We start from the raw sequence: 15,220 nt of genomic DNA on the forward strand, positions 1-15,220 counted from the left end.
AATTCTGTGGTAACTAAATCTCAAAGTACACAAACATGGAGGTTTTCCTAAGTATTTAATGAAAACATCAGTTGTATAGACAGGAAAGAGACACAGGGACCTGAAAATTTCTCTTATACCGTGGAGGAGATCCTCCATAAAAGATGATTGTACTCAGGTCTCTAGAAGGTTGTGTACAGGAACCCGTTACATGGTTAAGTGGACATTTTGTGTCCTGTTTCCCAGCACTTGAGAAACCGTGGGAAAGCCTTCAGGATGAAAACCTGATTTAGGAAGGCGTGAGCCAAGTTTATTCTAGAGACGGACCCATACCATCTCGGACGCCAAGCGATCTCTGAAGATGTAAAATCTAGCCCGTGAGGATGTGACCCATGCAGGGAAGATGACGGGTGACCGCCACGGGGCCTCCTATGTGGAAGCATGAAGGAGCAGTCGGCAGGAGCCAAAGGCCGCCCTCGGGAACCCGGCAAGCTCTGGGTTCCCTTCACACTCTCCCGGTAACCCTCAGTCCCGAAGAGAGGCTGAGCTTGGAAGGGGCGCGCCAGGCGCCTGTCTCCCTGCCCACGCCCCAGTGACTAGGACATCCGCCGCTCTGCACCTAAACTGCAGCCCGGCCCGGGTAGGGCGGTCACTAACCAGACATTACCCACCCCGGGCGCGGGGATATCTATTTAGAATTTGAGGAAATTCTTCAGAAACCAGCCAGCGAGGGAACAGCCCTCTGTTGAGGCTGAGCTCTCTCAGCCCGGAGCGTACGGCAAGAGGCCTAGGGGTCATTTCATCAGCTCCCCTTGCTCGGGCCTCATGTTCTTCTAAGTCAATTCGTCCCTGAAAATAATGTGCGAGTGAGGAGGGGCAGAGTTTTAAAAACATAGCATCCGAGGTCCCTCGGTGTAGAGAGGGCTCCGACAGCCCCGCGCACCCGTCAGCGCCTGGAGCGCGAGCACGAGCCCGCGCAACGGGGAAACGGTCAGGCACTCAAGCACGAGCCACCGCCCAGAGCTCTCCCGCCCTGGGCCCCGCCCCCCCGCAGAGCCCCGCCCACCTGCCCTCTCGCGCCGTCCGGCCCGCCCGCCCTCTCCACAGCCTCGCCTCTCACACAGCTCCACCGCTCGCCTCGCCCCTCACACAGGCGGGTCCAGCCGCCTGCCCGCCCGCCGGCCGTCGCCGCGGATTCTTCCGCGCTTTCAGCTCTGGCCGGCCTCGTCTCAGCCTGCGCCACGACCTCCGGCCTCGGGTGTCGCTGTATCGGCCTGTGCGCTCCATACCGGCGTCTCCGGCGCTCCAGTGGGGGCGCAGGGCTGAGCGCAGGGGTGCGGGGCGGTCTCGCCGCGGTCTAGGGGCGGCGGAGGCGGCGGAGTCGGTGGTCCTGGGGCTATGGCCGCCTCGGTGTTCTGCTGCCTGCGATGCTGCAGAGACGGCGGTACCGGCCACATCCCTCTGAAGGAGATGCCGGCCGTGCAGCTGGACACGCAGCACATGGGTAAGGCCCCTCCCCGGACCCAACGGCCCACCCCGGGGGGGGCGCGGCGGGTCGGGGGGAACGCTGGGGTCGGAAGGTCACCCGCGGGCCTGCGCCGCCCTCCTCCTGCCCCTGCGACCCGGTCCTCGGAACCGTGTCAGCCTCGCTCCGGATTTCCCCCAGACGCCGGCCGACTCCACCTTGACCCGGTTCTGTGTTCAGGGTTACCGCAGCCCTCCGTTCCTGTGGTCCGGAAATGGGTGTGATGGCGTACCACTTCAGCGATCTCCGAGCTGCCTCCTGAGCCCTGTCAACTGTCCCAGGCGGGGAACAGGCAGTGTCCTGGTGCTCCTCCAGCAGTGCCCTGCTGTCATCTCCAGTCAAAACCTGCACATTTTCAAGATGTTTTAAATCTGATCTTGAATCCTTCCCAGACAGTGGGCTCTTCTCTTTAGCCCCATCATTTATACATTGAGGCTTGTTTTATTGCAAATGATACCTCTCACCTTCCAAAGTTAAAACAAAGCAAATTGCAGAACGCTGAAGTCGCACCTCAAGTCAGAACATGCCATTTCAACTAAACCTCTCATTACCTGACGACTCCTCAGTCACCGGCTGCTGTAATTTCATCTGACTGGCCTCTTCCCAGCAGGTCAGGCTATTGCAAAATGAAACAGCACTTTGCTCCTTTGCATCTAGGTTTTTTCCTTCCAATTCCAAATGGTCATATAACTTCTCATCTTTCCTTCTTCCCTCCATAGCCTCTCTGCATTTTATTAATTCTGTTCTTAGAGTTTTCCCATATAGTTCTATGCTTCTGGAATATGGTTCTGGGAGAGATTTCTCAATCTAATTATTTCAGTTATACTTTGTGTGGATTATTCTAAACATACTTTTGCACCTTTGACTTTTCTCACATCTCTCATTGTTCAAAGGATGTGCTGTGAAACAACAAAGTTGATTCTTAATATTTCTAGCAAAATCCCTTCCTGCCCAGAATCTTTATAGTTCTGGAGACACTCTGCCCATTATATTTCTATACCATGTGTGAAACCCCAAGTGTGGTAGTTGTATATCACCTTGTGTGTGGGCATTTACTTTTAAATTCTTAGATTTGCCCGAGTTTAGTATAGAGCCTTATACATAGTAAATGTATGTATATGTGTGTATAAAACATAAGGGAGTCCCTGGGTGGCTAAGTGGCAAATGGTTAAAGTGCTGGACTACTAACTGAAAGATTGGTGCTTCCAACCCACCCAGAGGCATCTTGGAAGTAAGGCCGGGTGATCGGCTTCCAAAAGGTGACAGCCTTGAAATCTCTATAGAGCACAGTTCTACCCTGCAAAACATGGGGTCCCCATGAGACAGAATTGACTCAGTGGCAACTAACTACTGTATGTATATATTAGATAGCTGCTGCCCAGTTAACTCCAACTCGTGGCAACCCTGTGTAAAACAAAATGAAACATTATCTGATCTGTGCCATCCCAACGGTTGCCAGACTGTTCAAGTCCATCATTGTGCTGTTGTGCCAACCCATCTCACCGAGGGTCACCCTCACCCTTGTTGACCCTCTACTTCACCAAACATGATGTCTGCTGCAATGATTGATCCCTCCTGATTACATGTTCAAAGCAACCAAGTCAGACAATATTCGGTTGTGATCCATAAGATTTTCATTGGCTAATTTTTGGAAGTGAATTGCCATGCCTTTTTTCCTGGTCTGTCTTAGTCTGGAAGCTCTGCTAGAGTCTGTCCACCATGGTTGACCCAGCTTCCAGCATCACAGCAACACACAAGCCACCACAGTATGACAGACCGACAGGTAGATTACGGATATACATATTGTTGTAGTTGCTGTTGAGTTGATTCTGACTCGTGGTGATCCCATATGTACAGAGTAGAACTGCTTTATAGGGTTTTCAAGGCTGTGACCTTTTAGAAGTAGGTCACCAGGCCTGCTTTCCAAGGCACCTCTAGGTGAGTTCAGACTGCCAAGCTTTTGGCTAGTAGTCAAACGCTTAACTGTTTGTTCTACCAGGGATTCTTGATACACATATTTTATGTATATATATGTATATGTATATAGGTATATACTTAAATTATTTCTGTCAGTAACTATAGACAATGAATGTTCAAATCCTATGATTTCCCTCAGAAAACATTTCCATTTTGTTCATTCGTTCAACTGGTATTTATTGAGCAACTGTTAGGTGGCAGGCATTGTTTTAGGTGCTGGGAATACAGTAAAGGACAAACATACATAGTTCTTGGAGCTTATGATCAGCTTTAGCTCTTCTTTCCATATCTACTGCCCTAATCCTGCATTACTGCAGCCCGCTCTTTAGAGCGTTCCTTTTCTCTGGCTTCTGTCTTTTCCATGAAGAGTGGGTGAGTTGCATCTATTCCACTGTTTTCTTTCTCCAAAGCTGCCCAGCAACCTTCAGCTGTTAATAGGATGGAGTAAAGTTATCCCCAAATTTTCTACCTGCATGGAGATTTTTTCTTGGCCAGTCCTTTTGGTAAGTTCTTTAATCACAAAGAAGCTTGATTTTGGAAGCTGAATAAATGAAGGGGGAAAGGCTTGTTGAATTAGAAGAGGGAGTACATTTCAAGCATGAATGCATCTAAAGTTGAAAATAAGAAAAACACACTGAGCAAGTATGCATGTACTGGATATATGAAAGGTTGTACACCTATTTCTGACTTACCGACTGTCTCATCTGACATTTTGCATTTACCACAATTGTAAAAAAAAAAAAATCTGACTATTTTGCGTATTAATGATGTACTTCTGGCAGTAATGAACACCGAGGTGTGAGGTAAGAGTAACGCTGGGTGTGATGGTTAAAGTCATGTGTCAGTTTGGCTGGGCCGTGATTCTCAGTGGTTTACCAGTTATGTAATAATGTAATTTGACAGCTATCTAGTGATGTAATTTGGCAGCTGTGTAATGATGTAGTCTTCCTCCACTTTGTGAGCTGATGTCGCCATCCTCCATTTTCACATAACTCCGATTTTCACATAATAACCTGGTCCTTGGAACCTAACCATGTCGATAAGTGAGGAGTGGGTGCATTAGATAATCTAAAGAATGTTATTACTCTTTTTTTTTTTTTTTTTCAGTTTGAAGAAAACCATCTGTACATTTCATATCCAAATGAATGTTGTTCCTTTTGGCAAGGCTGTATTACTTAAAACCATTTTGGAATTTCAGTGGGAATTTTCTGTGGCATAGTTTTTCTAAATATCTTCATTGATATCATATCTTTTGCTTTTAATTGTGAATTGACTTTTTAGAAACAAATGCATTCCAACCTAACTATTTTTAAAGGGATGATTCACGTTTGGAAATTTTCAGTGTTTCTTAAAATATACACTATAGCTACATAAGTTCTAGCTGTACCCAAATTTGCATTGACTGTCTAAGCAGTAGTGGTGATTAATAAAACTACACAAATCACATAGATTCAAATATAGAATAATTTTGTACTTAAAAATAGAGAAATGATATAATCTTAAAATAATTCCTTAATCAGTCATAAACACCTTACAATGTTCTTTGAATATGTTTAATTCTTCTATATAAAACATCTCAGTACCTAACAAAATGCCTTGCAGGTAAGAATTGATATTGAAATAAGAGAATAATACCATGCTCAGAATTGGTTCTGTGGTCCCAACCTGTAGAGGGTTTTATACTTCCATTAGCTTAGCACATTAGGATGATATCTAATACGATAAGTTATATACCATAGGAATTTTTTGTTAGAAAGCTTTAGTGTGTATAGGGAACCGCAGAGCATTGCTGGTTAAGAAAAAACACCATTTATTTACATAATTCTTTGAGATGTTTTTCACTTAGAATGCTTTCAGTTGCAAGTAATAAAAAAGCACAACTCAGAATTGTTTGTAGGAAGTTTATTGGCTCATGTAACTGAAAAGTACAAAGCCAGCACTGGCTCCAGGAAAGGCTTGGTGCTGCCAAGGCCTGAATTTCTATTTGCTCGGTCTTCTGCATCTTATAACTGCAGGCTGACTTACGTGATAGCTTGAAGCAGCTCCCTGAGCTGTAGGCTTCCTCATTCAGGTCCAGCAAGAAAGAGAGCATCTTGTTCCATCATATCCTGCAAAAGCCCTGAGACCATCTCTGATGATAGTGGCTTGGGCCATGTAACCATTGTTGACTCAATCACCATGGCCAAGAGAAGTGGAACGTACTGATTGACTTAACCTAGGTCTAATGCTGTACCCCTGAAGCCAGAGATTGAGTCACCTTCCCTGCAACTGTTTTGATCTCTAGAGAGAAGCGTGTTGAAAGTGGGAATGCATGAAGCTACATGTTCACTACAAAGTGCTTAGCACAACACTTCATTCATATCTGTATCAGTTATTTGTTGAGCATCTTCAGGGTAGCAAGCACTAACTACATGGTGTGTGCCATCAAGGAAGAGCTGGGCTCTGGATGCTATTCAGTTAAAACTACTATAGGTATATGGGCGACCAAATGTAGATTATTTATAAAGGTACTTTTCCAGAATTTCCTCTTCAATATATGTAATCAGAAAAAAAATGGATGCTAATGGCGTTTTAATAAACATTAGGATTTTAGTTTTACCTTATTTAAGAGATGGTATGGTATCTCTCTTAAAACAGTTCAGAATTGTGATAGGATCTGAAAAGTTTGCATTTCTCTTTTGTATTTGTCCCAAGTAAGTTTTGTTTAAATATGAATTCAATAGTGAACTGTCTCCCTGCTAATACCTTTTCTCACTCTGCCCTAGAATAAGGATCCCATATAGTTCTAATATAGCCAGATCTGCTTTGCTTGTGACACATTACCGGTGAAGTGGTAATAATAATGGCCATAGACCTTGGGAGCACATGCCTTGGTTTTATGGCGTATTTCTTACATGTTCTCTGATGTACATGTTTTCCTAAATGAAAGATTTAGCGAAAAATTGGTATTGGGGTCACATTATGAAAAAAAAGTGTTTTTTCTCAAATATATCATCTATCAAATGTAATTTGAGCAGAACTGTAATATTCTGTGAGAAAAAGTACATTTAATGATGTTAAAACTTTGCTGTGTACATGTTTGTGAAATGATTGATAGTAGCTGTCTTAGTAAACATTTTAAAGAGCCTAAAATTAATATTTTTTGTTGTCAGATATTTCAAGAATATAGATGTATGTTCCTTTCCATAGTCTATGTGCTCTTCAGTTCTTATTGACAAACGCACTAGCATAGTACCTTGTACACCCTCTCCTCACTTATCGACCTGGTGAGGTTCCAAAGACCAGTTCATTATATGAAATTGGTGTTATGCAAAATGGAGGCGACCACAGTAGATCACAAAATGGAGGAAGACTACATCATTACATAACTGCCAAATCACATCATTGCATAACTGCCAAAACTCTGAGAATTATGGCCCAGCCACAGCGACATATAACCTTAACTGTCAAAGCTAGCACCTCGGCGTTTGTTACTGCCAGACATATGTCGTTAATGCACAAAATAGTCAGATAGTAGATTTTTTTATTATTGTTGTAAATTCCAAATACCAGATAATGAGAGAGTCAGTAAGTGAGGAGAAAGTGTACTTGGTTGACATTAAGCCAATTTTTTTTTTTTTATTAACTTTTATTGAGCTTCAAGGGAACGTTTACAAATCAAGTCAGTCTGTCACATATAAGTTTATATACATCTTACTCCTTACTCCCACTTGCTCTCCCCCTAATGAGTCAGCCCTTCAAGTCTCTCCTTTCGTGACAATTTTGCCAGCTTCCAACTCTCTCTATCCTCCCATCCCCCCTCCAGACAGGAGATGCCAACGCAGTCTCAAATGTCCACCTGGTATAATTAGCTCACTCTTCATCAGCATCTCTCTCCTACCCACTGTCCAGTCCCTTTCATGTCTGATGAGTTGTCTTCGGGGATGGTTCCTGTCCTGTGCCAACAGAAGGTTTGGGGACCATGACCGCCGGGATTCCTCCAGTCACAGTCAGACCATTAAGTATGGTCTTTTTATGAGAATTTGGGGTCTGCATCCCACTGATCTCCTGCTCCCTCAGGGGTTCTCTGTTGTGCTTCCTGTCAGGGCAGTCATCGGTTGTGGCCGGGCACCATCTAGTTCTTGTGGTCTCAGGATGATGTAGGTCTCTGGTTCATGTGGCCCTTTCTGTCTCTTGGGCTCTTAGTTGTCGTGTGACCTTGGTGTTCTTCCTTCTCCTTTGCTCCAGGTGGGTTGAGACCAATTGATGCATCTTAGATGGCCGCTTGTTAGCATTTAAGACCCCAGACGCCACATTTCAAAGTGGGATACAGAATGTTTTCATAATAGAATTATTTTGCCAATTGACTTAGAAGTCCCCGACATTAAGCCAATTTTAATAGATTGTTTTCTCTTGGATTGAATTGAACGTTGTACCAGTTTACTGAAATTTCTTTGAAATGTTTATGTTTTGGTTTAAATTAAGAGAGTAATAAAATCATCATATTAGTTAATTAGTTTAGTCTTTAATTTCAAAAATTAAAGAAAGGGTTACTCTAGTTTTACCCTAAAAGTATTTAAACATTTAGTATAATTCAGAGTAATTACTTATTTGAAGCTGCCTAATTAAACAAGATTTCTAGCCACAAATGAATATGAAGTATAAATGTTCCCTCAGAAAGAAAGTAGTGAATCAAATATTTGAGATGATTTATGTTTTCTGTATTGCAAAGTATAAATCATATCCCTGTTTTTTGTAGATGAAGAGTTAAACGTGAAACAAGTTAATTTTGATTTTTGGGTATGAAAATGCAAAACTTTACAAAGTGTCTGCATTTTTTTTAGGAACAGATGTTGTCATTGTAAAAAATGGAAGAAGAATATGTGGAACAGGAGGTTGTTTAGCCAGTGCACCGCTACATCAAAACAAAAGCTACTTTGAATTCAAAATCCAGTCTACAGGTTGGTATAATGGTACTTTACTATTAAAAGTCCTAATTGTTCTAAATATTAAGAACAACTTTCAGTATATGAAAAACATTCAGAAGGAAAAAAACAAACTCTTAACTTAAAGACCTGGGTAATATGACCACCTCTTGTGTGATCTTCATTAAATTACTTAATTTTCTAAGTAATTGGAAATTACAGGAGCTGCCCTTCCTACCTCTCATGAACTGTATGTATGAAAGTGTTTGAAAGATGGGATATACTGAATAAACGTCAGACACTAGCATGAGTAATAGGAGCTAGAAGCACCATTTCATTCATGAAGCATGTATCTTGCCATTTTGGCTTGGGATAAAAATCAGTCTTATGATTCTGAGTTTTTCTCTTAACTCTTATTAAGATACCAGATACCCTGATTCAGTGTCTTCTGAAGCAATCATCATGTTTAGAATTCTGATAGAAGTCTAAATCTTCACTTCTCTTTTAAAATTTATGGACTTTCTTGAATCATATAGCAGTTCCACTGACTATTGGATAGTTTACCTAACTTTTGGCAGTTTTGTATATAGGGAAATATATTTTATTAAGACTTTATCATAAAAAAAAAAAAAACTTTTAGTGAGATCCTGCATGAGTAATATGGGTACAGAATAAGAAAACTAGAGTGGAGTGAATGAACCCTACTGCCACTCGTCTGGCCTTGAATGATATAAAGTAGTCCTCTGGTGGTTCTTTTCTAAATTAGTTTTAAATACTCTTTTTTTTTTTTTTTTAAATTTTACTTATTTTGGTATCGTTGAAAATAAAACATAGCAAAACAGACACCAATTCAACAGTTTTCACATGTACCGTTTTGTGACATTGATTACATCCTTCAAGTTGTGCAACCATTTTTACCCTCCTTTTCTGAGTTGTTCCTTCCCCATTAACATAAATTCATTCCCCCTAAGGTTCCTATCTTGTTCCTGAAATGGAATGGATAAAGATCGGTAGTCTAGGCATTAGTGAGCTGAAATGGACTGGTCTTGGCCATTTTGAATCAGACAATCACATGGTCTATTATGCCGAGAATGACAAATTTAAAAGGAATCCGTTGCACTCATTGTCAAAAAGAACATGTCAAGGTCTATCCTAAGTACAGCACTGTCAGTAAGTAATAGGATAATATCCATATGCCTACAAGGAAGACCAGTTATTATGACTATTATTCAAATTTGCGCAGCAACCACTAATGTCAAAGATAAAGAAATTTAGGATTTTTTCCAACTTCTGCAGTCTGAAATTGATTAAACATTCAGTCAAGATGTATTTATAACTGCTGGTGATTGTAGTGTGAAAGTTGGAAACAAAGAAGGAGCTGTAGTTGCAAAATATGACCTTGGTGATAGAAACAGCACAGGAGATCCCATGACAGAATTTTGCAAGACCAATGACTTATTCATTGCAAATAACTTTTTTCAACAAAATAAACGGTGACTCTAGTTGTGAACCTCACTGGATGGAAAACACAGGAATCAAATCGACTACATTTGTGAAAAGAGACAATGGTAAAGCTCAATATCAGAACAAGGTCGGGGGCGACTGCAGAACAGACCATAAATCGCTCATATGCAAGTTTAAGTTAAAGCTGAAGAAAGTTAAAACAAGTCCATGAGAACCAAAATATGACCTTGAGTATATCCCACCTGAATTTGGAGACGATCTCAAGAATAGATTTGACGCTTTGAACACTAATGACCAAAGACTGGATGAATTGCAGAATGACATCAAGGATATCATACATGAAGAAAGCATAGATCATTAAAAAGACAGGAAAGAAAGAAAAGACCAAAATGGATGTCAGAAAAGACTCTGAAAGTTGCTCTTGAATGTCGAGTAGCCAAAGCAAATGGAAGAAATGATGAAGTAAAAGAGCTGAACGGGAGATTTCAACGGGCAGCTTGAGAAGGCACTGTAAAGTATTATAATGGAATGTGCAAAGACTTGGAGTTAGAAAACCAAAAATGAAGAGCACACGTCATTTTTCAAGCTGAAAGAATTGAAGAAAAAATTTAAGCCTGGAATTGCAATTTTGAAGGATTCTATGGGCAAAATATTGAATAATGCAGGAAGCATCAAAAGAAGATGGAAGGAATATACAAAGTCACTGTATCAAAAAGAATTGGTCAATATTTGTCCATTTCAGGAGGTAGCATATGATCAAGAACTGATGGTATCGAAGGAAGAAGTCCGAGTTGCGCTGAAGGCATTGGTGAAAAACAAGGCTCCAGGAATTGGCGGAATACCAATTGAGATGTTTCAGCAAAAAGATGCAGCCCTGGAGATGCTCACTCGTCTATGCCGAGAAATTTGGAAGACAGCTACTTGGCCAAGTGACTGGAAGAGATCCATATTTGTGCCCATCCCAAAGAAAGGTGATCCAACAGAATGTGGAAATTATCGAACAATATCATTACTATCACAGGCAAGTAAAATTTTGCTGAAGATCATTTGAAAACGGTTGCAGCAGTACATCAACAAGGGATTGTCAAATTCCAGCGTGATTCAGAAGAGGATGTGGAATGAGGGATATCATTGCTGATGTGAGATGGGTCCTGGCTGAAAGCCGAGAATACCGGAAAGATGTTTACCTGTGTTTTATTGACTATGCAAAGGTGTTTGACTATGTGGATCGTAACAAATTATGAATAACATGGTGAAGAATGGGAATTCCAAAACAATTGTGGTTGTAAGGAACCTGTACATGGACCAAGAGGCAGTCATTTGAAAAGAACAAGGGGATACTGCGTGGTTTAAAATCAGCAAAGGTGTGCATCAGTGTTGTATCCCTTTGCCATACTTATTCAATCTGTATGTTGAGGAAATACTTGGAGAAGCTGGACTATATGAAGAAGAACATGCCATCAGGATTGTTAGAAGACTCGTTAATAACCTGTGATATGCAGGTGACACAATCTTGCTTACTGAACGTGAAGAGGACTTGAAGCACTTACTGATGAAGATCAAAGACTAGAGCCTTCAGTATGGATTATACCTCAACATAAAGAAAAGAAAAATCTTCACAGCTGGGCCAATAAACAACATCATGATAAACGGAGAAAAGACTGAGGTTGTCAAGAATTTCATTTTATTTGTATTCACAATGAATGCCCATGCAAGCAGCGGTCAAGAAATAAAATGATGGATTGCATTGGGCAAATCTGCGGCAAAAGACCTCTTTAAAGTGTTGAAAGCAAAGATGTCAGTTTGAGGACTAGGACGTGCCTGACCCAAGCCATGATATTTTTAATTGCCTCATATGCATGCGAAAGCTGGGCAGCAAATAAGGAAGACCAGAGAAGAATCGATGCCTTTGAATTATGGTGTTGGTGAAGAATATTGAATATACCACGGACTGCCAAAAGTATGGACAGGTCTGTCTTGGGAGAAGTACAACCACAAAATGCTCTTTAAAAGTGAGGATAGAGAGACTTCTTACATACTTTGGGCATGTTATCAGGAGGGATGAGTCCCTGGAGAAGGACATCATGCTTGGTAAAGGAGAGGATCAACAAAAAAGAGGAATACCCTCAACGAGATGGATTGACACATTGGCTGCAACAATGGGCCCAAGCATAACAAAGATTGTGAGGATGGTGCAGGACTGGGCAGTGTTTTGTTCTGTCATACATAGGGTTTCTGTGAGTGAAAACTGACTCAACGATATTTAACAAGGTTCAGTTTGATCCCTTATAGATAGTTCTTACAAGAGTATAATGCTCAAGGCAGACACTTTTTACTTCTTAAGCTAAACTATTATATGGTTTTAAGAAGACTTAAATGGATATTTTTGATTTAAGGTTTAAAGATGATCTCAGGGCAATAGTTTTAGGAGTTCATCCAGCCTTCATGGCTCCAGGAAATATGGATTCCATGAGAATTTGAAATTCTGTTTTACATTTATCCCTTTTTGATCAGGATTCTTCTATGGAATCTTTAATTAAAATGTTCAGTAATGGCAGTTGGGTACCACCTAGTTCTTCGGGTCTCATGGCATAGCAGACAGCTCGTGGAGGCAATTAGCTGCACATTCCATATCCTCCTCCTGTTCTTCACTTTCCTCCTTCCTCTGTTGCTCCAGGTGAATAGAGACCAATTTTTGTGCCTTGGGTGGCCGCTTGCAAGCCTTTAAGACCCCAGGCACTATGCAACGAACTAGATGGTAGAACAGAAGCACTAAACATGTTAGGCCCGTTAGCTGGGATAGCCCATTAAACCATGACCCTAAACCTCCATACCAAGGAACCAAATCCTGTGAGGTGTTTGGTTGTACATAAGCAGTCTCAGCAGCTACTCTTTTTTTTTTTTTTTGGTCATTCTTGTAAATACCTCTATCACAAAACTTGCCCATTCAGCTTTTTTACAGGTGTATGACTTACTGACAGCAGTTACAATAATCGTCTGTGAAACCCTACCCTTAATCGATGTGGTATTCCCATTACCGTATATAACCCCTCTCTTTCCCCTCTTCCCCTTCCTGGAAACCACTGATAAACTTTCTTCTCCATACATTTGCCTGTTCTTATCTTTTTATGTGAGTTAGATTATGCAATATTAGTTCTTTTGTGATTGACTTATTTCACTCAGCATAATGTCTTCCAGCTCCATCCATATTGTAGCATGTATCAAGACTTCATTTCTTCTACTGGGTGAGTAGTAGTCCATCGTATGTATGTACCATGTTTTGTTTATCCATTCATCTGTTGATGGGCATTTAGGTTGTTTCCACCTTTTGGCTATTATGAATAGTGCTGCGTTGGACATTGAGGTACAAGTCTCTGTTTGAGTCTCTGCTTTAAAAGTGTTTTGGGTATATATCTAGGAGTGGAATTGCTGGGCCATATGGTAGTTCTATTTTTTGTTTTATGAGGAACCACCACGTTGCTTTCCACAATGGCTGTACCATTTTACATTTCCACCAACAATGGATAGGGGTTCCAGTTTCCTCACATCCTTTCCAACACTTGTTGTTTTCTTTTTTTATGTTAGCCACCCTAGTGGGCATGAAATGGTATCTAATTGTGGCTTTGATTTGCATATCTCTCATGGCTAATGATGCTGAGCATCTTTTCATATGTTTGGTGGCCATTTGAATGTCCGCTTTGGTGAAATATATATTCAAGTCCTTTGCCCATTTTATGATTGGGTTGCCTTTTTGTTAAGTTGCCAACGTTTTATATATATTTTGGTTATTAGATTCTTGTTGGCTCTATGGTTAAATACTGCTTTTCTTAAGCATATTGAATAACTTGGATCTGTCCTCCATTCCATTCTTTTATAAGTTTGCTCACTGGTTGCAAAATGTCCCTGATTACTGTAGTCTTCTCCAACTTAAGATATTTGTTTCTTGAGAGAAGTAAATATTTTTTGAGCCTTAAATCTAAAATCAAAAATTTTTTTTTAACTTTTATTGAGCTTCAAGTGAACGTTTACAAATCAAGTCAGACTGTCACATATAAGTTTATATACATCTTACTGCATACTCCCACTTGCTCTCCCCCTAATGAGTCAGCCCTTCCAGTCTCTCCTTTCGTGACAATTTTGCCAGCTTCCAACTCTCTCTATCCTCCCATCCCCCCTCCAGACAGAAGATGCCAACACAGTCTCAAGTGTCCACCTGATACAAATAGCTCACTCTTCATCAGCATCTCTCTCCTACCCACTGTCCAGTCCCTTCCATGTCTGATGAGTTGTCTTCGAGAATGGTTCCTGTCCTGGGCCAGCAGAAGGTTTGGGGACCATGACTGCCGGGATTCCTCTAGTCTCGGTCGGACCATTAAGTATGGTCTTTTTGTGACAATTTGGGGTCTGCATCCCACTGATCTCCTGCTCCCTCAGGGGTTCTCTATTGTGCTCCCTGTCAGGGCAGTCATCAATTGTGGCTGGGCACCAACTAGTTCTTCTGGTCTCAGGATGATGTAAGTCTCTGGTTCATGTGGCCGTTTCTGTCTCTTGGGCTCATAGTTATCGTGTGACCTTGGTGTTCTTCCTTCTCCTTTGCTCCAGGTGGGTTGAGACCAATTGATGCATCTTAGATGGCCGCTTGTTAATATTTAAGACCCCAGACGCCACATTTCAAAGTGGGATGCAGAATGTTTTCATAATAGAATTATTTTGCCAATTGACTTAGAAGTCCCCTTAAATCATGGTCCCCAAACCCCCGCCCTTGCTCCATTGACCTTTGAAGCATTCAGTTTATCCCAGAAACTTCTTTGCTATTTAGTCCAGTCCAGTTGAGCTGACCTTCCATGTATTGAGTATGGTCCTTCCCTTCACCTAAAGTAGTTCTTATCTACTAACTAATCAGTAAAAAACCTTCTCCCACCCTCCCTCCCTCCCCCCCTCGTAACCACAAAAGTATGTGCTCTTCTCAGTTTATACTATTTCTCAAGATCTTATAATAGTGGTCTTATACAATATTTGTCCTTTTGCCCCTGACTAATTACACTCAGCATAATGCCTTCCAGGTTCCTCCATGTTATGAAGTGTTTCACAGATTCTTCACTGTTGTTTATCGATGCGTAGTGTTCCATTGTGTGAATATACCACAATTTATTTATCCATTCATCCGTTGATGGACACCTTGGTTGCTTCCAGCTTTCTGCTATTGTAAACAGAGCTGCAATAAACATGGGTGTGCATATATCTGTTTGTGTGAAGGCTCTTATTTCTCTAGGGTATATTCCGAGGAGTGGGATTTCTGGGTTGTATGGTAGTTCTATTTCTAACTGTTTAAGATAACGCCAAATAGATTTCCAAAGTGGTTCTACCATTT

The 15,220-nt window shown here is 41.4% G+C and overlaps 1 protein-coding gene across 1 annotated transcript in view; it reads left to right on the forward strand.

Annotated features, from left to right (window-relative positions):
- The first annotated feature begins 1,153 nt into the window (after positions 1-1,153).
- SPRYD7 (SPRY domain containing 7) overlaps positions 1,154-15,220 on the forward strand; it is a 55,348-nt gene continuing 41,281 nt past the window's right edge. Inside the window, exons 1-2 of the mRNA XM_049853062.1 lie at positions 1,154-1,483; positions 8,305-8,421. Coding sequence (XP_049709019.1) covers positions 1,378-1,483; positions 8,305-8,421 — 223 coding nt within the window. The 5' untranslated portion in view covers positions 1,154-1,377. The remainder of the gene's footprint in view (positions 1,484-8,304; positions 8,422-15,220) is intronic.

Source organism: Elephas maximus, chromosome 14 (genome assembly GCF_024166365.1).
Source record: "Elephas maximus indicus isolate mEleMax1 chromosome 14, mEleMax1 primary haplotype, whole genome shotgun sequence".
Classification (NCBI taxonomy): Eukaryota; Metazoa; Chordata; class Mammalia; order Proboscidea; family Elephantidae; genus Elephas; species Elephas maximus.